Raw genomic sequence first — 24,664 nt, 5'->3', positions numbered from 1 at the left:
AGGTGCTGGTCCCCCTCCCCCCCTTTGCTGCGAAGCAAGCCTTGGGCCTGGCAGGAGTGTCCTCAACGTCCCCAGCTCGGGGACACCACTCCTCCACCAGCCTGCAGCCCTTCCTACCCTGGATGAACTGCCCACCCTCAGCCAGGAGTGGGAGGCAGGACAGGAGACACGGGCCTCAGCCCTCTGGCCTTCACAGTGGTGGCTGCTATGTACCCACCCTTGGAGCCAGGGCAACTTTGTTCTTCTGCTTCAGGGAGCCAAGGGCAGGGCAGGGCATCCAGGGTCAGGGGTACTTCTGCTATCCCCAGGGCCAAAGCCGCCCTCCAGGCACAGGCCGTGGCGGGACCACTGAGTGGCTGTGGGAGAGCATGCAGCCCCCTGCCAGGGCCACATGCATCCCCAGTGGGCCAGATCAGTAGTCGCTGGACGGGAGCCATGAGAAGGCCTGTGAGATCCCTGGGGTCCCTGTGTCATGCAGATGCTGAGTGGCGGTTGCAGGCCCTTCCCTCCTGCTCTCGGCCCCAGTGTCCAGTGGGTGTTGGCCCAGGGCTCCCACCCCCACGTGTCTGCTGGAATTTTCAGAGAGGGTGGCCCACTGAGGCCAGCAGAGGTGCCCGCGCTCCGTGCGCTCACTCACCTGCTGCAGCTCCCGCGTGGACCACAGTTTCTGCAGGGCCTGCAGGAACGGAAATGGGTCCTGGCCTGGGGGGACAAGACAAGGTCTATGCAGGACCCCCCCATCCCCCACCTTGACCAATGCCCGGGGGCTCTGCATACGTGACACCCACTGCCTGTGGACTCTTGTGCCTCTCTGGCCAGAGCTGCCTGCTGCCCCTTCCCTGGGACCTGGGGCCTGCCTGTCCCGCAGTGCTTGCTGCGAAGTGCTGCTGCCCACAGTATGGGGGAAGCCAAGCCTCGTGTTTCAGGGGTGCTGGGCCGTGGGCCTTGGAGTGGCCACACTGCATGGCCAGGAAAGGGGCATCAGACAGCAGGGCAAAGGTCGCAGCACTGACCGTCAGGGCATGCCTGGTGGGCCACAGCACCCCCACTCTCCATGTCACTCATGGCCTCCCATCCACCGCCCACCTAGTCTGGCCTCCAGGCCTTGCTGCCCCCACACAGGCTGGCTACACCCTGGAGCCTCCCCAGCCACACCCCAGGCCGTCTCTCACTTGCCCACGTCCCCAGCCCACCGTGGGACTGAGGGCTGGGGTGGGGACCCCGCTGGGACACCCCTCCTGCTGGACAAGGGGCTGTGCCCTTACAGTGGGTGCAAGGTCAATGCCAGGGAGGGCGGGCTGGCCGGGGAGGCGGCTACTGCCCTGTCCACCTTGGGAAGGAGAGCATCCTGAGTCACCCACAGCCACCAGCGCCCCCTGGCTGTCTCAGGAGGGCCCGCCCCACCCCCTCCAGCCCCCTGCCCCAGCCCTTCAGGGCAGGGCCACCCTGCTTGGCCTGTCCCAGCTTCCCTGGCCCACCACACAGGCCCCAGGACTGCAGGAACCCCTCCTCGTCCAGTAGGTCCTGCTGCCCCCGGGATGTTACAGAGCAGGCCCGGTGGGGCTGCCAGGTGAGCCTGGAGTGGACAGAGCCTGCTGTGTGTGCAGCTCCGGGGATGTGGACAAGCCCTGGCACTCAGGTCTCCCTCAGGACCCCAGCCGTGACCCTCACACAGCAGACAGCAGAGTAGGGCCCGGATGGGCCCACGAGCTGGGGGAGGGGAGGTCCCCAAGAGGTGCCCTGGGTCACATCTGGGGGCTCAGGGGCCCAGGGGCTTCACCTGCCCATCCACCAAGCATTGGGACCCACGGGGCTCAGGCAGGAGACCAGATGTAGCCAGATAGGTGGGGATAGCTGGACCTAGCTGGGGAAGACATGGACCGCCAGAGTGAGACTCCATGTGCAGCAGGGGCAAGTGAGCGACACATGGGATGCATCCCAGGGCAGCCGGGGCCTCGGCGGCATTCATGGACGGAACAAAGGGAAACCACATGTGCCTTGCAGGAGATGCAGAACAAGCACTTCACGCAAGTAATTTCTGTTGGTGGTTTAAGAAACAAGTCTGCAAATTAGGAATAGAGGCGATCTCATTGGCCAGAAAGGAAGATGTTTGTAGGAAACGTGCTTAGCTGAAAGCATTCCCAGGGCTGGGGCACAGGCAGTGGGAAGGAGCAGGCAAGGCTGACATCTGGAGCCTTCCTCACTCCGGTCTGCCTGTACATGATACATGACTTGGCGCTAAGGAGAGAGGAGTGGTCAGGCCAGGAGAAGGCACGGAGAGGAGGAAGCTGTCAGCACAGGCACAGGTGGCAAGGCCCTGGCCCCGAGACATCTTGGAAGAGGAGGCTGTGAGCTGTCTGAGTGGGGCTGCCCCAGTGGACACATGCCCACCCTGCCCCAGTCCAGAGGGCACCCTGACACAGCCCCGACGTCCAAGTGGGGGCTCTGGGTGCCCGCATGCCAGCAGGGCTTCGTGAGGATGTGCCATGCAAGAGGCCATGTGTGTTGGATGTGAGAAATCGCTGTACCTCCCAGATTCTGCTATAAAACCTAAAACTGCTCTAGAAAAAAATAAGTCTTTAGAAATCAAAACAAGAAAATAAAAACATCGCCACTCAAAACATAATTTTTTGCAAAGTTGTGAAGAATCAAAAGAGGAGGTATTAGGGGTGCCCAGTCAGTTGAGCGTCTGACTCTTGAGTTCTTTTTTTTTTTTAATTTTTAAGAGTTTATTTATTTATTCATAGACACACACAGAGAGAGAGGCAGAGACACAGGCAGAGGGAGAAGCAGGCTCCGTGCAGGGAGCCCGATGTGGGACTAGATCCCGGGTCTCCAGGACCACACCCCGGGCTGCAGGCGGCGCCAAACCGCTGCACCACCGGGGCTGCCCTGACTCTTGATTTCAACTCAGATCATGGTCTCAGGTTGTGACATCCAGCCCCAGGTTGGGCTCCACGTTCAGTGCAGAGCCTGCTTGAGATTCTCCCCCTCTACACCTCCCCTACACTTTCACTAAAGATCAATGAATAGAGAGAAGGCATGAGGATTACACATCAGGCTTGTTCTAGAGTGGACACCACCCCACACAAGGCCAGCAACCAACAAATAAACATTAAAAACAGAATAGCACAAAAAAACTAATGTCTTTTTTTAAAAGATTTTATTGATTCATCCGAGAGACAGAGAGAAAGAAAGAGCATGTGCACAAGCAGGGGGAGTGGCAGAGGGGGGAGGGAAAAGGAAAAGGAGACTCCCCACTAAGCAGGGGGCCCTGACATGGGACTTGATCCCATGACCTCGGGACAATGACCCGAGCCAAACACAGACACTGAGCCCCCAGATGCTCCCCAAATTCAAATTTTGGATATTATTCAAATTTTAGATTGGATAAATCTAAATAAAAGAAATTCATGCAAAAAAAACCCCACAAAACCATGAAACACTGATATAAAGGGGATCCCCGGGTGGCTCAAATGTTAGATTGGATAAATCTAATAAAATAAATTCATGCAAAAAACCCCACAAAACCATAAAACACTGATATAAAGGGGATCCCCGCGTGGCTCAGTGGTTGAGTGTCTGCCTTCAGTCCAGGGCGTGATTTTGGAGACCTGGGATTGAGTCTGACATCAGGCTCCCTGCATGGAGCCTGCTTCTCCCTCTGCCTGTGTCTCTGACTCTCTCTCTCTCTCTCTCTCTCTCTCTCTCTCTCTCTGTGTTTCTCATGAATAAATAAATAAAATCTTTAAAAAAAAATAAACACTGATAAAAAAATTAAGAGACCCAATAATGCAGGAAGGCCCTCCCCACACAAGAAAAGCGGTTGTCACCTGTCCCACAGGTGGTCAGGTGGTGTGTGTGTGTCCATGTACCTAACAATCTGCCCGAAGTCGCAGTGAAGCAAGACCCCCACCCAGCATGGCACCAGCCTGGAGAGGATGGATCTGACCCACGTCACCGCCCCCAGCCTGAGGTGGGCACGCCTTGGATAGCCCTGTGGCACCGGCACCCTGTGTCCCCGCTGAGCATGCTGAAGCATCCCCCGCCTCACACCCATGGAAAACGCACCCTCAGCCCCACAGCTGAGTGTGGGAAACACATAAACTGAGCCTTTGGGACAGTATCTTGATGACTTTGGGTGGAGAGGTCTCCCAAAAAACACTCTCACAAAAAGACTCCCACCTGTGGAAAGGACCCTGCAGGAGACTGGCACATCATGGACAGGTTCAGAGAGGACAGCGCCCCGTTCTGCCTCCAGCATTTAAGGGGACAGCCCTGCACGCAGCTGCTTCCCCCACAGCCAGGACAGGTCCCCCACACTGGCCAAGAGGCCACTGTCCATCCCTCCGGGGCAGTGACCACACTGGCTTTGCTGGGTGCTTCCCAGTGAGCTTAGGACAGTGTACACCCAATCCCAGTCAACAGCTCGAGGGGCCTCAGGGAGACACCTGGGAGCCCTAGGCGCAGCTGGAGGGGACCTGAGGCAGGTGTGAGTGGGCAGGGTGATGTGGGTGGGTGCGGGTTGTGGGCAGGGTGGTCCTCTAAGCTGAGGGGAGGCTCCCGAACTGACGCCCCCTGAAGACACAGACAGGGAGGGCATTGGGAGGCATTTGTCTGAAGGAACAGATATGCTAAGAGTCACTCTGCAGGGTCCCGCGCAGGACCAGGAGGGCCTGGGTCCCTGCTGCCCTGACCCACAGATTCAGGCAGGAGTCCGGGTAGGAGCCTGGTCTATAGGATGGACATGGGTCATGCCCACGGCCTGTTGTGGCCCCCACCTTGCCATCCGGGCCCAGGGCTGGGCAGCACCAAGTTCACAGCCAACACTGCCCTGATGCCTTGGGCCTGCTGGCAGACAGCCAGACAGCAGGTGCAGGGCCTGAGATAGATGGCCCTTGACCCCTCCCAGGACTCTTTATTGGGGCGGGGTGGGGGCTGTGCGTACAGAGGACATTGCACAGTGACCCAGCCTCGGGCATCACACCTGCACCCCCCGCCCAGGCTGTGTGTGCCTCACTGGCCGTCCCTGCACCCACTCCAGCCATGAGGGGCCAGGGGGCTGGAGGCTCCAGTCGTGAGTGGCTGGGAGCTTGGGGGCTCCAGTTGTGAGGGGCTGGGGGCAGCCTACCCCCTGCTCCATCCCTTCCTGTCCTGCTTCCTTGGTGCCCACCAGACACGGAGAGCTGCTGGCTGCCCCGTGATGCTCCCAAGGTGGTGACAGGAGGACAAGACACATAGGGATGGGTGGGCAGGACAGACAGACCCCACTTCACGCACAGCACCTGAGCTGCCTCAACACCTCACTTTATGGACAGATGCACCCCAGAAAACAATGCAGCCACGCTGCTGGCTGCCACGGCTGCCTGCTGTGTCCTGTCATGACATGGGTGGAAGACATACAGTAAGTACCGTGGGCGTTTCTCACAGGTAGAGCTGGGGCGGAGAAGTCTCTGGAACCATGGCTGGTGTGGCTGAACTAGGGAGGGCACCAGGCCTCCCGTACCCACATAGTCTGTGTGGAGACCCCGTCCTGGCTGTGGCCTCCTCTGGCCCACACAGGCCCCTGCACTGCTCTCTGATCCCACTTGCCACCGTGCTGCTTCGGGCAGGGCCTTGTCTGTGGGTCCTGGCAGTGTCACCCCCACCCCCGGGACGGCTGTCCCCACCTTGGCTGTTGGCCTGAGGAGGGGCCAAGGCACCAGCCCATCATGCCTGCACATCCCACAGCACCACCCAGCACGGGAGCCCAGGCCCTCTGTGGTGACGTGCATTGTGGCAGTCGGGGGCATCCTGCCCCCCCGGGATGGGGGCATGAGGCTCCTCAGCAAGGCAGGGCCACCCTCTCCAGCACACCTGCCTGCCCCTCCTGGTCCCCAGTCCCTGATCCCCATCAGGACACAAGGGGGTGAGGCCTCCCTGAGCAGGGCACGGAGGCGAGGACAATGGGCAGTCCTCCAGGCCCCACGTGCAAGCCCTGCTGCCCAGAAACCCCCGGAGGCTCTCCCACGGCATCCAGGCCCCACAGGCAGGTGGGCTCAGCTCCCCGCTTGGGGCCGCCCTGTTGGGGAAGTAGGATGACAGGCCCTGCTGTCTTGCTTCCTCCAGCAGGTCATGAGCCTCTGGGACTGAGTCCCCACCTGCTGTCAGCTCTGGTGCCTGCAGCGTCCAGCTGGCCCTGGGAGGTCACAAGGAGTCAGGTGGCCACACAGGCAAGCTCCCTCCTTTGTCGGCGATGTCACCACACACCGGGGTCCCCTGAGTGGCTGAGCCCAGGGCACGTTAGGGAATGTGCTGGAAGGCAGGATCCTACTGACAGCAGGAATTTAGAAAGATGACGCACCTCATTTCAGAATAAAATGTGGAACAATGTGGAAGACTTGCTGAGCACATCTAGGGACAAGCAGAGGCAAAGCCTGTCCTGGGTGGGGGTTGTGGTTCACTGCAAGCACTCCCTGCTCATTTCTCAGGGTCACAGACTCCGCAGGTCAGGAAGTGCGGCTACACAAGCCCCCTCCTACCTGTGGCCCCCAGGGGATGGGCAGATACAGTCCTGGGTAAGGCCCTGAGAGAGGGAGGGGCCTCAAGATCCCCTGTGCACCTATGACCCCTGTGGGTACCGGCTGCACCCCCAGACCCAGCCTCTACAGTCGTGTCTCTGGCTGGCTTAATGGCCAGAGCTGACCCCCGACATGACAACCCAGGAGGTAGGGAACACTGGGGAGAACACGGGGAGACCATGGTCACCCAGCACCAGTGGCCATTCTCAGGGCAGGAATGAGGAAACAGCTCCTTGCTGACCCATCCACGGCCCCAAGTGAAAATGCCTCCCTTCTCCTCCAAGGGGGTTTCTGTGCCCAGACAGACCCTTCATTTCTGGTCAGGACCCAGGGCCTGTGCCCTGTACCAGCCTGCTCCAGGCCTTGGCACTGGGCAGTGCCACATGGGCTCTTGGGCCCCTGCTTTGCAGACACAGCCTGCCTCCCAGGGACAGTGCATGCAGTGCCAGACTCAGAAACACCATCCTTCCCAGCGGTCCCGACACCCTTCAGTGTGGTCTCTGCCCTCCTCCCTGTGTCCCCCTGTCCAGGACAGTCCTCTTGGCAGTCATTGGGCAAGTGGCCAGCAGGCAGCCCACTGTGGGATAGCTTGTACCACAAGAGCTGCTGGCACATATCCTGGGTGGCCCCACATGCCCCAGCCCCACATGGTGCCTGCCTGGTGCACACACGTGTTGCCCATACACAGATACCCCCCTCCCCATGTACACTCTGGACACAGCCAGGATGCACAGGTGCTCCTCACACATAGCCCATACCCAGTCCTTCCAAATGCAGCCCAGCTGGACTCAGGCCCTTAAGGGGGCACAGACTCACCCACAGAATGGTACTCGCTACCAACAGGGTTGCCTCCAGGGTCACCAGCTGTGCCATCGGCAGCGAGGTTGCCAGCAACGGGGTCTCCATCAGCACCTTCTGGGTCCATCCTCAAAGGGGGGGCCAGGGGAGGCCACAGGCAGCCCGAGTGAGGATCTGGTAGGGAGGAACAATGAGACAACCCTCATATGCTGGTGGACAGCCCACCCAGGGTTCTCCTGTCACGGTGCATGTACCCGGGCCGACCTGAGAGGACCCATGAGCTGACCCACACAAGCACACCCACCAGGCACCAAGCTCCTCTACCCAGCAGCCAGCAGGGTTCCTGAGAACATTTATTTTATACAACACCCTGCTCTGTGTTCGGAGGTTGTTCTGTTTCTCCTCCTTTAATCTGTGTACATGGGGCCTTGTAAAGACATACACAGTCTTCTTTGCATCTGAGTAAGACACATGGAGCCTCCTGTGTGACCCCAAATCCTCACACAGGCACAGAAGGCAAGAGCTGCTCAGCTTCCTTCCTTGAAACTCCTCCAGAGGCAACCATTCCCAGGAGACTTTTCAGCTGTCCCTGCAGATGTTTACATTCATATTTCTTATTTTAAAAACATATTTTATGTATTTATTTGAGAGAGAGAGAGAGCAAGCGAGCACACAAGCAGGAGCAGTGACAGAGGGAGAGGGAGAGGCAGCCTCCCTGATGAGCAGGGAGCCCGTGCGGGGCTCGATCCCAGGACCCCAGGATCATGACCTGACGCTTCACTTCCTGAGCCTCCAGACGCACTATGTTCACGTTTCTAAATAATATGCTGCTGTGGTTATTTCTTCAGTTTCCAGTCCTTCCTGTGACTGACCAACTTCAAGGTAAGAATTCACTATCACACCCCAGTCTGCCTGCATTACCCACAACCTCCAGAGACAGCTGTGTGGGAGTCTTGCTGTGGCTCAGTATTTACAGCAGACATGAGCGTAACTGTAAATATGGCCCACAGCTGAGCCATGGGTAGACTGTGGGTATTTTTCTTGTCTTGCTGAGTTTGCTCCAGACATCTGCTCTGGCTATGTGGGAGATGCAGGGCCGGTCCTCTCACTACAGACAACATCAACGGGACAACATGTTTTAGCCACTGACTTCTAGATAGCAGGCAACACATAGTGGTGCTTCCTGATGGGACAACAGTGCCCAGGGGGCCCTAGGATGATGGCTCCCATCCAGAGGCCGTGTCCCCATCAAGACCACTGATCTGGAGTCCAGAGAGCACAGCCTTCCACCAGGGCAAGGGGGCAATATGCACCCCTGTGGAGCAGGGCCCTGGCAAGAGGGGCGACTGGAACAGCCAGAGGTGTTATGAGCAACACAGGGTCCCCAGGGCTCCCAGAAATGGTTGTTGTGGCACTGAGACTGCAACAGAAACACCTGTGGTCAAGCTGTGCAGGACATACAAGACTCCAGCCCAGGCAACACTGCCCCATCCAGCTGGGACTCCAGGAAGGCCAGACCTTAGGGAAATGCCAAGAGTAAGCCCCACTCTCAACCTGCCCTGCCAAGATACCCAAGCTCCAATAAAATCAACACGGGGGCCCTTTGTAGGTTGAGGCCACCAAGCTAAAGATCCACCCTCATGAAATGTCAAGCCGTGCTCACCTGATCAAAGGTAACCAGCTAGGAATTAACTGCCTACTAGAACAAAAGTCAACATTATTCATAGGAAGATAATAACAGAATCCAGAGTTGCTACAATGCATCATTCAATGCTCTGTACATAATATAAAAATCATAAGATCCACCAAGAAACAGGAAAATATGACCCATAATCAAGGAGAAAAAAAAAAAACAGTTAATAGAATCCAACTCCAAGTGGCTCAGATGTGGGATTTATCAGGGACAAACACAACTGTCATAAGTGTGAAAAACAAATGGAAAACACGCCCCAAAAAAGTAAACGAAAACATGTTCTTAATGAGTAAACAGATAAGAGAAAATGGAAATTATCTGAAACTATACAAAAGAACCACATGGTAATTCTCCAGTAAAAAGTACAATAACGGAAATGAAAAATTCATTGACCAGGCTGGATGGTGGATTGGAAATGGCAGGTGAATCGGGGAACCTGAAGACAGATCAAGAGAAAGGATCCTGGATAGCCTGGGTGGCTCAGTGGTTTAGCGCCACCTTCAGTCCAGGGTGTGATCCTGGAGACCTGGGATCAAGTCCCGCATCAGGCTTCCTGCATGGAGCCTGCTTCTCCCTCTGCCTGTGTCTCTGCCTCTTTCTCTCTCTCATGAATAAATAAATGAAATCTTAAAGAGAGAGAGAGAGAGAGAGAGAGAAAGGATCCTATGTAAAGAATGGGGGAGCAGGGTAGGCCAAAGGACACATGACCCCACTTCACTGGTGGCTGTTCCACGGCATTGCCACCACTGATGGGACCCACCAGTGTTGCAACATCTCTGTGCATTTACTCTCCTGTTCCTCACGACACCTCTCCTCAGGCCTGTGTCCTCCTGCCTCCATCTGAACAGCCACCCTCCAGCCCTGTGGCACAGCTTCCCCCCGGGACTCCTGTCCTCTTTTCCCTCCTGGGTGATCCTGCATTCCTTTACTTTCAAGTCCTCACCTTTCTGTGTCCCTCCTATTCTAGAACCTTCCTGATAAGAATCACAAAGGGAGAACAGTGAACAAATCCTGGGTTGTCTGGGAAAGTCTTCACTGGCACTAGCTCTCAGCTGGATGCTCGGCTGTGTCTGGCTGGAGGTGAGAAGCCACCCCCCAGAGACATGATACCAAGAGTCCAACACTGTCTTCTCCCACCCTGTGCAGTGCCCGGAGTCTGAAGCCACATGACTCCCAGTTGCATGTAGGAAGCTGGTCTCCTCCTGAAGGGCCTTCCCCTAACAGCATCCAGGGGCTCAGGAGGATGGGTGGGTGGGCACTGGGTGCCCTTCTGCCCTTCGGCTCTGGGACCTGTCTTATTTTCCTCGATTATGCGCTGGCCTCCAGTTCTCCATTCTGTGGGGTCAGTCCTCTTACTGAGATGTGGGGCTTCCTGGAAGAATCTCTGATTTTCTTATCTTGCCACGTCTCTGTCTTTGGGAGAGATTTCCTTAACTCTATTTTGCAAAATGTTCACTGAATTATTCATTTCTGCTATCAAAGTTTCATTAATCAAGAGCTCTTTCTCCCTTCACCCCAGGGGACCTCATGACTCAGTCTTTGTTTTTCTACACATTCTTCCGTATCAACACCCTCTTTCCTGCTCACCCGGCGAGTCTTTCCTCTCAGGAGCTTTGCTTAAGTGTCTGGAGACTGCTGCTCATATTCAGGAGTGAGGTGCTGGCCTGCTGCTTAGGGACTGAGCAGGGGGCAGCCTTGGCGATGGCCAGCCTCCCTGTAACTGGGGGCCCGGAAGGTCTCTTCTCTTGGACTAACTGTTGGAAAGAGATGCTCCCATCCACACCTGCAGGCGGGCACGGGGCTGCCATGACCCAGGTTCCCAGAGGGTCGGGGGCTGACCCCTCTCCCTAAAAACGTCCTGAGACCCTATTTCCAGCCCGGAGGCTCCCTGAGCACTGTGGCCAGGCTGAGGGCCACCCTTCTGCCCCAGGCTTCGGTGTCGTCAGGCTGCTGAACAGCCACACTTGGCAGCTGTTTTCCATCTCCACGGGTCTTTTCACCTCTTTGCCCTGAAGTATTTTTGCCTTTTAAAAAGGCAAAACTGTCTTTTTAAAATGCCTTTGCTGTCACTTTAGTGGGTGTTAAGTGAGGTGGGGACAAGAGGCCAGCAGCCAGTCTCAGTGGTCCTGGGCCCGTGCCTGTGCCTCCTAGCGTAAGCCCACTTCAGCGGAGCACATGTTCCGCTCACTGTGCTGCTGCATCTCTCTCACTCATTTCCTGAGGATTGCTGCACTGACACCCCCAGTGTGGTTGGCCAGCCCTGTTCCTGGTGTTCCCCTCGCACCCCCTCGCTGCCCAGAGGTGCACACAACTCCTCCACCGCAGCTCAGATGCCTGCATGCTCAGCCTGGGCTCCTCACCAGGAAGGAAGAGATGGGACCACATGAGGGGTGCTCCCCACAGGGCACTGCAGCCCCACAACATCCAGAGCCTGAGCCTGCAGGCCAGGGTGGGAGGCTGTGATGGCCAAAGCAAAGCAGCACAGATGGGAGGGTAAAACAATAAAAACATGACTTCTCGCAGTTCTGGACACTGTAAGTCAAATACCCAGGTGCTGGCAGCGCTGGTTCCTCCAGAGGCCTCTCTCCTTGATATGCAGACGGCCGTCCTCCCCCAGATGGCTCCCCATCTCTTCATCATAAGGGGCACCAGTCAGATTGGATTAGGGCCCATCCTAGTGGCCTCATTCCACCCGAATCACCTCTGGAAAGACCCCATCTCCAAATACGATCACAGTCTGAGGAGCTGAGGGTTAGGGCTTCACCGTGTGAATGTTTCTGGAGGCACAATTCGGCCACAACGGGGGCCCGGACACCTGCTGGTCCTTTTCCAGGATGGCAGTGGTGCTGGTGCTCTGGTTCTATGGGGAAGGGGCTGAGGGGCAGGGGCACCCAGCTCCAACCCTGCAGGAGAGCGGAGGGCTGACATTCCTTTTACAGGCGAGGAAGCAGGCTCCACTGGGACGAGACCAGAGTTTTCCCCCAGCTCTTTCCTTCCACCACTGTTCACTTTGATGTGCTTTCAGTTGACTTTTTACTGTTTACTAAGGCAATCGCGCATATTGTAGGACATTCGGAATATGACATAAATTTGCAAACTTTGAAAAATTCACACAAATTATAAAAAGCTACAGTCACAGCACGTTACCCTTCTGGTCATCCTCCCCGTCACCCTGGGCGCCTGTCTCTCTGCAGAGACGTCTGGTCAGGGTCAGCATTCCTACCCCGCTTCTGCCCTCGCGCATTTCGGAGCCCATGTGTCATCACTGCAGACCCAGCATGCCCAGCACGCTCCTGATAACAAACTCCTGTCTCCTAACTCAAGACACAGAAGGGCAGAGGGGAGATGCTTTAGGCATAACTCCTGTTTTAATGTAGAAAATCATAATTTCTCTTCGTTGAGGGTCTCCTCCAGGATCTTGCTCTGAAGTCACAAGTGTTTTCTTACACTTTCTGAGTAGCTCAAGTGGCTGATAAATGTCACACATGACGATTGCCTTAGAACCAGGTGCTCCAGCTGGGCAACCAAAGCTTCCCCAGGGCCCCTGGACTACCCTTGGCCTGGCCACCACTGCCCCTGCCCCACCGTGACCATGGACTCACCCCTACCCATGGACCCACCATGACCATGGACCCACCCCTACCCATCTCCTACCAGCACCCCCCACCCCTGTGCCTAACCCCACTTGGCCTTGCCCATACCTGGCCCTGCCCAGGACCCTCCTTATCACTGCCCCACCCAAAGACATGCCCCCCAGACAGAGACTCGGGCACCCCCACACTGGGAGCTTGAGGCAGGCCCCCAAGGCACACAGGTAGTGGGGCGGGCTTTCAGGGGGAGGGCCAGGAGCTGGAGTGAGTGGACTGTCCTTACCTGCTGGTCCCACACGTAGCAGATGAGCCACTTTCATTGCTCACAGATGCCCACCAGGTCCAGTATCAATGTGTCCCGCTGTTTGTTTACTGCTGGCCCTTTCCTGGGGTCCTGAGGGGGCAGTCCAATGTCACAAGTCCCCTGGAGGGCCATGCTGAGGAGACCCTCGAGGCCCACCAGAGGGTCCCCAACAGGGCAAACAGGACACACCCCAGGTCCCTGGGGTCCCCCTGTCCCGGGAGCCACCGGGAGCCCCGCCCGTTTTCTCCTCCGGTCATTCCTTTGCCCCAGCAGACACACCTCATTCAGACCCCGTTCCTCGCGAGGTCACCTTCGGCGGCCTGCAAGCCTCAGCAAGCCAAAGTGCTGGCTGGGCCTGCTACACACTGTCAGCACCACTGTCGAATGTTTCTGGAGCCCCTGACAGTTCACAGCGTGCTACATGTGTCCAGAACCGTCTCTCAGGCAGGGTCCATCCACAGACCCACCACGGGCAGTGAGCTCCTGGAACGCATGTGGGGCCCGCATCCCTGGACAGAGGGCTGGGGTGGGGAAGAGCGAGGAGTTGAAGTAAGGGTGGGAGCTCCTCGGGTGTCTCCCATCCAAGGAAAAGGGCCAAGCACCAGGTCCTGCAGGGATCACCAAGGGCCACGTGGTGGCTCCTCCTCCCGGCCTCGTCTCTGGGTCCTACTGCAGGCGGCTCCCTATGCTCCCCAGGGCAGCAGGCCACAGAGGGGCTGCTGAAGGGTCTCCAGGGGAGGCTGCGGACAGCCCATCTACAGCTCTCCCTCCAGCAAAGCCAGCGCCCCAGGCCACCCCCATTTGATCAGAATCCTAATCCTAATGATGAGCAATGTCAGTGCAGGGCATTGAGCCCTTCACACCAGGTCAGCATGAGAGGAGCCCTGCCCTGCAGTCTATTCTCCCCTTGGGGCCAGGCTCTCCCCACGTGGAGTCCCGGACCAACTGCATGGCCCCCATGATCTCTGCATGGCAGCCACCGCAATGCTGGTCAGCTCAGGACGGAGGCAGATAACCCCATGGCTCTCGTTCCAAGATGCCCCTACCGTTCCAAGAGAGGCCACAGGCTACCTCCCCCTTTTCTCCGAGGAGCATGGAAGCTGGTGGTGGGTGAGGGCTGTGTCCTCAGACCAACCCTGGGGCAGGCACACAGATCCACTGTCCTCCTCGGGCAAGGGTGAGGCCACCAAACCCCACGCAGCTCTCCTTCACAACCTGTGTTTCATCTGGACCCTGGAATCCGAATCCCCCAGGCAGGGGCAGGGGCCCAGGGAAGCCTATGTACCACCAAGGTCTGGTTCACCCTGCAGCAAACTGCTTTACTTGACCTCACTTTATTTTTTTTAAGATTTATTTATTTATTTATTCATAGAGACACACACACACAGAGAGAGAGAGAGGCAGAGACACAGGCAGAGGTAGAAGCAGGCTCCATGCAGAGAGCCCGACGTGGGACTCCATCCAGGGTCTCCAGGATCACAACCTGGGCTGCAGGCAGCCCTAAACCGCTGTGTCACAGGGGCTGCCCCTGACCTCACTTTAAAGCAAAAAAAGTCATGTGGGGTCCAAGTTGTCTTTAGCTGAAAATGTGGATCGGGGCCTGCAAGCCCTGCCAGGGCTGCCCAGCCTTCCAGAGCCTGCGACGGTGAGTGCCTCCTGGCAACTTCGGAACCTCCACTTAAAACAGTCAACATGTGCAACTCTTTTAGGCGTCAGGACACATTCCCACTGGGAACCAACAGATCGACACATCAGAACGTCTGCCTCAGGGGCCCAGCCCCCCGCTGAGGCCCCATGGCAAAACCACCTGCAGGAGGTGCAGCCAGGCAACCCCCCAGCCCCTGGAGCTTACCTGGGCGCCCAGTGGGGTGACCCGCCCCCCCCCAGGAAGCCTCAAGGGTACATGGGGCCACAGAGGACCAGCAGGGGGCGCTCCCAGCCCTCTCATATGGTAGCCACAGCCCCACCGGGGGAACCCAGCTCTCTTCCCAGGGACTTGAGAAGCCCCACTGAGGCAGCAGCTGGCAACGTCCTCCCTGTTCTACTTTCTAGGCTTCGCCACAACTTGTGCGTCCTGAGCACTATTCCCGCGCCATCCTCAAGTCAAGCCATTCTGTGGCTAAAATAACCAGCTATTTTACTTTCAAAGTCGACTTGGCCCACTCAGCATTTGCAGGAAGTTTCGGACACTGCTGGGCCCTTGATGGCCCAGCCAGCCCAGCCTTGCCGCTCGGCACCCTGACCAAGCCTGACCTAAGACCTCCTGAAAGCCAGTCATTCAACCAGCCCCAGCCAGGGCGGGCACCTGAGCAGGGTCACCCTCCCAGGGGCATCACCCCCTTCAGAGAGAGCCCCCCCCCCCCGCCCCGGGCACCAGCAGGGGTCCTGGGCCAGCAGCACGGCAAAGTGGGCAGTGTGTGGTAAGTGAAGGCACGGGAACCACACGCATGCCTGGCCCGGCTGTGACCTGGCTCACCCCTCAGTGCCACTGAGGCAAGGCAGTGTGGGCCCAGCACATCCTTCAGTCCCAGGGTCTCCCCACCAGGCTCCTGGCTCAGGACCAGCAGTGTGCCACGGACACTTCCCGGTGTCTCCTGACCTAAAGCTGCCGTCTGAATAACCCAGAAAGGTGGAAATTAAAGGACCTCGAAAGAAGCTGCATTGTGGCCGAGAAACCCAGTGTAGGCAGCGGGCCGGTGCTCTGCCCTCTGACTATCCGTCTGTCCATCCGTCTGTCCAGGACAGCAGGCCGCAGCACACACCATGGTTAACCAAGGTGCCTGCTGTGTGAACCCTGCAGGTGGACCCTAGGCCCTTCATCTCGGGGTGATGATGGGCTTGCCAGCTCCCATGCTGCACCCCCATCTCGGGGTGATGATGGGCTTGCCAGCTCCCATGCTGCACCCCCGAAGCTGCCTCACCATGAGCTGGGGCCCTTCTGAGAGATGAGACCTCCCTAGGTCCCACGTGTGCTCCCAGCCCGCTGGGCCTTCAGGATGCTGTCACCCCCTTACTGACGACGCCCGCGGCAAGAACACGGTGGAGCTGGGTTAGAGGGCATGGGATCAGCGCCAGCTGCAGAGCTGCAGATGCCATCACCCTCTCTGGGGGACTGTCCCCTCCTGGCCCTGCACTGCCCAGCCCCCCGCCAGCCTCCTCCTGCTTTAAGTGCAAGACGTACCTTGGTTAATAGCATAAGAGGCCTCAACACTGACTTCTTATATCATCACAGGTGGAAATGGTGATATCCAGGGAAGACTGGAGTTAGAATATAGAATTAAAATGAACTTTGCCGGGATGCCTGGGGGGCTCAGCAGTTGAGTGTCTGCCTTCAGCTCAGGGCATGATCCTGGGGTCCTGGGATCGAGTCCCACATCCCAGGGAGCCTGCTTCTCCCCACCTCTGCCTCTCTCTCTGGGTCTCTCATGAATAAATAAATAAAATCTTTTTAAAAAATAAATTAAATTAACTTTGCTTTTTTTTTTTTTTTTTACTTTAAAAGCAAGCTCTATGCCTGCCCAGCAGCTTGAACTCATGACCTAGAGATGAAGAGACGCACACTCTACTGACCGAGCCAGCCAGCTGCACCTCATCTTCTCCTTTTATATTTTTAGTGTTCATACCACAAAACTTAAGATTACACATGTGGTTCACCTATCTCTGCTGGGTGCCCTGGTCTGGACTGAGAAAGCACTGGGGCAGACAGCAGAACGGCCTGTAGGTGCCCCAGCAGAGATGCCACGCCTAGACCCACACAGCATGACAGGCACAGAGCCAGGCCGCAGCCCTGCTCCACACAACAGCATCAGGGACTCACTGTGCTGTCCCCAAATTCCAAATGCAGGTGGGGCTGGGTGGCCACCCCACACACGGGGGGTGCACGGCCTGAATCCCGAAAACAGGGGCTGCTGATGTCTCTTCGGTGAAAGGAGAACACTAATTGGAAAGCTGTTTCCATTGGTTTTCAGGCCAAATTAAATGTCTGCATCCACATCTCAGGGATTTTTTAAAAGCTTTAATGATATATAATATAGCATAAAACCTACTCTTTCAAAGCACACAAGTCAGCGTTTTTAGTACATTTAGGTTCAAGAGATCATTACACTCGCCTCATCCTGGCACATTTTCCACGCAACAGGATCACCCTGGAGCCATCAGCAGTCGCTCCCCCACCCAAATCCATGCTGTCTCCGGGGGCTGGCCAGCATTGGACACGCACCAAGACATGTCACCCAGTTTGCAGTTGTTGGGGCCAAACCACGGTGCAGCACATGCTGGCACCCCTCCCCTTCCGTGGCTGGATAATGTTCTGCGGTACAGACAGGCCACAGTCACCTGGGCGATTTCTGCCTGTGCTGCTGCCGATGTCGGCACGGTGCCCACATAGGTGCCTGCTGCTGATTCTCTGTGGACGCCAGAGCTGGGCTGAGCTAGGCCAAGCAACTGTGTTTTGCCTGTGAGGAGCTGCTTCCCCCAGCTTCCCCCACAGAGCACAGAGGTCCTGATTTCTGCACATTCTTGCCAACACATGCTGGTGTCTCTGCCTTTTCTGTCTTATCCATCCTAGTGGGAGAGATTTTTAACTTACTGATTTAACTCAAGAGTCATTCCTTTCTTTAAAAATTAACAATTTAAAACACAGGCAAGTAACCACGTGGGGGGGGGTGTCTGGAGGAGCTGTGGGAGGGGCTCACACTGCTGCTTTCCTGCTGGCCATGCAGGCTTTCTGCAAGCACGCAGCAGTGTGCACATGGTCAGGGCTGCTCTGGTTCACTGAGTTGGCTTCAGCCCTGCAGCTGCAGCCCAGGGAGGAACCGGCCTCCTGCGTTCTGCCTGGGGTCTCACCCAACAGGCCCTGCAGGGACCCTTCCCACCAGGTGCAGGCTGCAGCAGGGGCACGGGGGGGGGGGGCTGCCCCTCTGAGGGCCTCCTGCCAGTATGGGCTGGGAACCCTGGGAATGATGAATCGCTACTTAAAAATGATATTGTACAAAAACATTCAATGTCGTAGGAAGAAACAACCTCACCATGTAGCAGATGGCTGTATTTACGTGAGCACAGTGCTATGGCGTGTGCCACAGGACGCCCGACCCAGGGGCGCCAGACCAAACACAGGCCAGGAGGACACGCAGGCACTGGGGGTGCAGCCCACCCCTCCTTTCTATTTCTTTCTCTTTTTTTTTGTATTTGCTAAATATGATACAACATACACACTCCACTTTGTATTTACACACAAAAAAGAAAACCACAGGGATCCCTGGGTGGCGCAGCGGTTTAGCGCCTGCCTTTGGCCCAGGGTACGATCCTGGAGACCCGGGATCGAATCCCACGTCGGGCTCCCGGTGCATGGAGCCTGCTTCTCCCTCTGCCTGTGTCTCTACCTCTCTCTCTCATTCTGTGTGACTATCATAAATAAATAAAAATTTTTAAAAAAATTAAAAAAAAAAAAAAAGAAAACCACAAATGATATCTTAAAAGTTAAAATCAGGGGGCCCAAGTGTCACCTTTGGTTAAGCGGTGGACTCTTGGTTTTGGCTCAGGTCGTGACCTTGGGGTCGTGGGATCAAGCTCCACGCTGGGCTCTGGCTCAGCGGGAGCCTGCTTGTGTCTCTCCCTCCCACTTACACTCAGGCACACTCTCTCTCAATAAACGCACTTTTCAAATCCTTAAAACAAAAGTGAAACTACGAGGAAAACTTAGCTTTGGAAAGGAGATAGGGCACCTGCCAGCTGGTTCCCCCACCCCAGGCCATACGGGAGGTGGCCCCTGCCCACTGGACACCAGGTGCCCTCTGCAGTGGAGCCATCTCTCCAGGGCCCCCAGGGCCCCAGTTCTGCCCTGTGGTCCACCTGATGGCATGAGCCTCCCATGTCATGTGCTGCCGCCAAACCCGGTGGCTCAGAGCAGAATAATGTTTACCGTCCCATGCAAGGTCAGGGGTCAGGAACTGGAGGCGGCGTGGCTGTGTGGTCCTGTGTGGGGTCTCTGGGCTCAGCTAGGCCGGGGGCCTGTGTCCAAGCCAGAGCGCCTGTGTGGCTGTGAATGCACACCTATGCACCTGTGCACAGCTGGGCTGCTGGCCCAAGGCCCACAAGGCAGGGCTCACAGCCTGCTGGGTCTTTCATTGCCTGCTTCCTTTCGGGTCTAGGCAGATTGGATTGCTGGAGGTCATCAGTTTCTCGAGGTTTTCCCCACTTATGACCCCAGTATTGGTGTGGATGTGGCACAGGTGTGCTTCTCCTCTCATTCATGCGGAGCCTTGTTTACTTCTCTTCTCTTTCTTTAGTCTTGTCAGAAATTTATTTCACTAGTCTTTTTAAGAATTTGTTTTGGGTCTTACTAATTTTTACTTTCTGATTTACTTACTTAGGCTTTTCTCTCTCTCTCTCTCTCTCTCTTTTTAAAAGATTTTATTTATTCACGAGAGATACAGAGAGGCAGAGACACAGACAGAGGGAGAAGCAAGCTCCATGCAGGGAGCCTTATGTGGGACTTGATCCCAGGACCTCAGGATCACGCTCTGAGTAGAAGAAAGGCATTCAACCGCTGAGCTACCCAGGCATCCCAGGCTTTTTTCTTCATGAACTCTCGCTTCTTCCCTTTAGTATCTTCCATTTGTTTTTTACTTTTTTAGGCATGATTTTCTTCCTTTTTGACTAAATATGGGCTTCTGTGCCTTCCTCTTCGTCATAACGGCCCTTGGATATCTGGCTTCCTTCTGACCTCCAGAGCTGCTGCGTAGGCTGGGTTCTCTGTCCTCTAAACGATTCGTACTTTCCCTGGGGGGCTCCTTGGACAGGACCCTGAACCTTCGGTCTCAGGACTCACCCCTGCTTGTCTCAAGGTGTCATCCACTTGCTCATTCATTTCATGTAACATACGCTCTTCCCTTTTCCACAGGCTGTTGTACTGGATTTGTCGGCCATGACGTGACCCTGCAGGTGTGCTCCAGGGCGCTCATCCTGTCCCCTTCCTGCCTCCAGAGATGGGCCCTGGCCCTCAAAATGGCCACAGTGCAGGGCCCGCGGATGGCGGTGGGACTGTCTTTGTTCCTACTTTCCAATCCTGGCCCAGATACCCCCTTGCAAGGGCCGCATGTAGAAAGGAGCTCAGGGACCAGTGGCAACATGCTTTTCCATTTGACACTGAGAGGCAAGTAACTGGCAGTGGCTTAGGTTTGTGAGAGCAGAGGAGTGGTGAAGAGGTCTCTGGTGCCCATAGGCCAGACTCCTACAGGCCCCTGACCACCAGGGATCCTGCAGGATTGTGTTAAAACTTTCCCAGTTTTACAGTCTCAACTCTGAACCTTAAAGAAAATGACTCCTGAGCTGCTTCATGTTTGCATGGCTGCCGTCCTGGTCCTGGTTTTCCTCTTCAAGGTTTCTAGGGTGTCAGAGGTCCAGGCTGCCTGGTGTCCACAGTCAGCAGCCCATAAACAGGCTCTAGTGCTGGATTTTAGAGACATGGCAGCTGGTGGGTGCACCTCACTGAAGCCTCCGGGGAGGTGCTGGGTGACCCCGAGTTAGATGTAGCCCCGGGCGGGCCAGGGCTCAGGAAGCAGGTCTCCAGCACCAAGCATTCCAATCAATCCAAGGCTGTTTTTATTTCCCGAGAGAAAAAAAATTATTTTTATTTTATTTTTTTTCCTGGGACATGCCTGTTGTTTAAAAAGGAAAGAAAAAGACCCAACTCCCTTGTATTGGGCTAAAAGCAATTCCTGCCTGTTTGGCATCTGTGCTCCTGAATTAACCACAATTCCTTTAAAAATAGATCCGTGACAATGCTGACCGCCATCTGCATCACATTCTTACCTGAGGAAGCAGCTCCCTTTCCTGGGCTCCTCCCCTGAGTAGGAACTGTGGGGTCTGCACAGATGGGCCCATGTGCTGTGGCCACTCCAGCTGCTTCAATGCCTACATGGGAATAGATGTTAGCTCAGATGGAAGGAAGTTTTCTACATGACAGTTAAGCAGTTAAGTTTCGGAGCTGGAACAATCTCAGACTCGTTAATCATCCCAACCTTCAGGATGTCTGTAAGACAGCAAAACCTTTCATTGAAACCTTCTTTAAAAGCTGTTTTAGGGGATCCCTGGGTGGCTCAGCGGTTTAGTGCCTGCCTTTGGCCCAGGGAACGATCCTGGAGTCCCAGGATCGAGTCCCATGTCCGGCTCCCGGTGCATGGAGCCTGCTTCTCCCTCCTCCTGTGTCTCTGCCTCTCTCTCTCTGTGTCTATCACAAATAAATAAATAAATAAATAAATCTTTTTAAAAATTAAAAATAAAAGCTGTTTTAAATCAAACATTTATTTTGCGGTAAGTAGAGATGCACATGTACTTCTGAGAGAAATGTCCTCCAGGTGTCACCTCCAGGAGCCACATCACAACCCCGGGGACCGAACAGGCCAGTCCGCCCATGGCAGTAACCTGTCAGCAGCCCCAAGCAACTGCTCATCGGCTCCCCATTTATACAATGGGTCCAGTAAGAAAGCCATATAAATGGAGTCCAAGTAGGCAATCTCTTGCTCAGCTCGCTCCCAGGAGGCCCACAAGCCACTGTCCTCGTCGCGCATCCTGGCACCACCTCGCATCTCCTCACTCAGGTGCACAGTTGGCTTGGCCAGTCAGCCACTGCAGGACACGAAGTGGGTTTCTAGCTTGGGGCTGCTATTAATAGGGCTGCAGTACACATTAGAGTACAGTGACAGCCAGGGAGACGGGTCTTTTTATTTCGTCTTTCATCTTTTCATTACAGGAGGAAAGAAGCTGATACAAGAGCAGATGCAGCAGACGCCTCGATGGTAATCCAAACAACCAGAGCACTGGGGAGTAAGTCCACAGGGAGGATGGAGCCCAGGGGAGGCAGAAGGGTAGCCAGGGCACAGAGGAGACCCGGACAAGGTCATGTCCTGGAGGCCAGGTGCTAGGGGGGGAGGACAAGGCATGCTCAGTGTCCCCACGGGGCTCAAGATGTGGAAATTGCTGGTGACCCTGACCAGCCTTTGGGTAAAGTGATGGTGGGAAGGGCGCCTAGAGCCAGTGAAGAAGCAAGCAGCATAATGGAAACATGCAAGAGTGCAGCCACCAGTAGCAGTCAAAGTTCAATGGAGGGACCACACAACCAGCAACCCCACTCCTGGGTGTACACCCAAGAGAACTGAAACTTGGCCACACAAAACTTGTACACAAATTTTCACTGAAGCATCTGTACGATAGCCAGAGTGGGAACCAATCAAATGCCCATCATTAGGTAAATGGATAAAGGTGGAGTCCGTCCACATGATGAGTGTCATTCAGTCCTAAAAAGGAACAAGACTCTGATAGGACCTACAACACGAATGAAGCTCAAAAACATGACGCTGAGTGAGAGAAGCCAGACACACAGTCCATGTATTGTGCGGTTCCATCGACATGTAACACCCAGAAGGGCCAAGTCTGTAGAGATGGGGTCAGCGGTTGCTGGGGCAGGGCAGGGTGATGGGCATGCCAGCCAGCCATGGAATAAGGTGATGCTTGTTCAGTCCTGTGAATAGGACAAGAACAGTGATCTGCACACTGTAGAAATGACCTGCTCATACACGGATTGCACCCCAATTTCCACAGGTACACAGCAGAACTGGACACTGGACACTCCAAGTCTTTCAGGCAGTTCTGCTGCAAAGGGGAGTAAAGACATGGCCAGGGCGGGTGGGTGTGGGCTCCGGGAGGAAGGGGGGCCAAGACGGGAAGAATGACAGTATGATGATGGGCTGACTCCATCAGGAAACCATGCTGGAGTGGGAGGGGGACAGTGTCAGGGAGGGGGCAGACCTGTGGGTGCCCACATAGGGGTCCCTTCCGACTACTTCCATTTCCTATGGAAGCCAGTAGTCAGGTCCTGGACTGGGCTAAGGCATAGGAGGAAGGAGCGAGCGGACCCCTATCTGAGGCTGGGGTTCAGGGTGAGACTGGGCACCTTGGCCGCACTCCTGCAGCCCAGATGAAGGGAACGGGACTGTAGGTGTGGGTGGGTGATGGGGTGTCAGGAGGCATGAGATGCGAGGATGGGGGCGGGGTGTGGGTGCTGCAGCTGTCAGCTTTGAGGAGCCCCAGGTGGGACCTTGGTGGGCCGTAGGACAGGCCCTGCAGGGAAGGCAGGAAAATGAGAGTGGGAGGGATGTCCGCGCAGGTGGGAGGGACAGGATCACGCTGTGGGTACCATCCTCCAGGCTAATGGGTCAGGAAACCCAGGCCCAAAGGTGAGGAAGCAGGTCCTCAGGGGCCCAGGCCCATGGACATTCGCTGAGGGAGCTGCCTGGGGGGCCTCCAGGTCTGCCAGGTCAGGACTCAGCCCTCTTTCCCTCAGGTCACACAGGGAGGAGCCGTGGCTCCCAGGTCACAGGACTCACAGGCCCATCCTGGGAAGGAGGACAACAACGTGGAAGGTGAGTCAGGTCTTGAGCAAGAGCCGAGCCATCCAGGACCCGAATACCCCCTGCACCATGGGGCCAGGAGGCTCGCTCAGTGGAGAAAGGGCAGAGCATGTCTGTGGGAGCATTTCTGGGCCCAGCTGCGGAGATGGCTCATCCTATGTGTCAACCCAGCAAAGCCACGGTGCCACCTAGTGGGTCAACCACTAGAGAGAGAGGCAAGAGCACCTGGTGCGGGGGTACCGAGGGGCGAGGGAACGCAAGTTGGGACTGGAATTCCGGACCGTAGTCCAGGTGGCTGGAGCCCCCAGGCGCCCAGAAAGCATTTTCTAGGAGACTGACAGTCGGGACGGTAGCCTTGTCCTGAGGCAGATGACTGTCCCTAACCTGGTAGGCCTCATCCAGTCCCCAGAAGGCCTTGGGAGGACAGACCTGGCTCCCAGACTCACGAACAGCCTGAGTCCTGCACCCCTGCAGGTTCCTCCAGGCCCCACAGCTGCTCACTGTCAGGCTCCCCCTCTGCCCTGGGCCCGGTTTCCCCGGAGAACCCCGACCCACGTGGCTAAGAGCGTGACAGCCAACCAGACACCTACGGGGCATCAGTAGGGACATGTGCTGAGAAAGCAGGGGTCCCTGCAGCCACTGCAGACTTCCAGGGCGGCTCCTGGTGGGGGGCAGGTGCCACCTCCAGGTCCACAGGTGCCTCCGTCTGAGGGGGGGGGCTTCTACTTTCTAGGTGAAGGAGTTCCTGGGGGTCACGGAAGCCCACAGGGCACAGGGTGGGCCGGCCTGCCACAGGGGCGCGGCGGGTGGGTCCCTGTCCCAGAGAGGGGACGGGGCGGGGCAGGCGCTGGTGGGGCCCTGTTCCCGAGGGGGTGTGGGTCAGGACAGGTGGGTCCCTACTGAGGGAGAGGGCGACGAGGCAGGTGACAGGGACACGGGACGGACGGTCCCCACGAGTGTCACCGGCACCTCCCCACGACCCGCCGTCCCGGGGGTTGGATTCGGGAACCCCTCCCACGCTGGGTCTCTGCTGTCCCCGCGGGCCGCTGGGCGAGGACCCCAACCCTGACCCCGCCCCTCCTGGGCCCGCGCCCGGCGTCGCTCACCTGAGCCCGCGGGGTCCGCCCGGAACCCTGGCCCGGCCGCGGCCGCAGCGATCCCGGACGGCTTTCCCCGGCGCACTGAGATCCATCCGGCCGGGGGCGCTACCGGCGGGGAAACGCGAACGCTGGGAGCTGAGGGCGGAAGTCCGGCTGGGGGCGACCGATTGGAGGGAAGGGGCGGGGCCGGATGTAGAGGGGGCGGGGCCG

At 56.6% G+C, this 24,664-nt stretch overlaps 1 protein-coding gene across 5 annotated transcripts in view; it reads right to left on the bottom strand.

The window, feature by feature from the left end:
• The window catches only part of EXD3 (exonuclease 3'-5' domain containing 3), a 76,459-nt gene extending 51,854 nt beyond the window's left edge, over positions 1-24,605 (bottom strand). For 2 of the 5 annotated variants that reach the window (XM_055330837.1, XM_055330864.1), the window contains exons 1-5: positions 24,461-24,605; positions 20,758-20,859; positions 12,925-13,035; positions 7,377-7,532; positions 638-702 (exon numbers count right to left, since the gene is read on the bottom strand). In XM_055330837.1, coding sequence (XP_055186812.1) covers positions 638-702; positions 7,377-7,532; positions 12,925-12,961 — 258 coding nt within the window. In that variant the 5' untranslated portion in view covers positions 12,962-13,035; positions 20,758-20,859; positions 24,461-24,605. Of the gene's footprint in view, positions 1-637; positions 703-1,860; positions 1,919-7,376; positions 7,533-12,924; positions 13,036-20,757; positions 20,860-24,460 lie in introns of those variants that run through there. The other 3 variants (XM_055330847.1, XM_055330856.1, XM_055330873.1) reach the window with 2 other exon arrangements.
• Positions 24,606-24,664: the final 59 nt, after the last annotated feature.

The sequence above is a fragment of the Nyctereutes procyonoides genome, unplaced genomic scaffold, assembly GCF_905146905.1.
Source record: "Nyctereutes procyonoides isolate TBG_1078 unplaced genomic scaffold, NYPRO_anot_genome, whole genome shotgun sequence".
Taxonomy (NCBI): Eukaryota; Metazoa; Chordata; class Mammalia; order Carnivora; family Canidae; genus Nyctereutes; species Nyctereutes procyonoides.
Note: the sequence above shows the minus strand (reverse complement) of the source record. Positions and strands in the feature narration are given on the sequence as shown.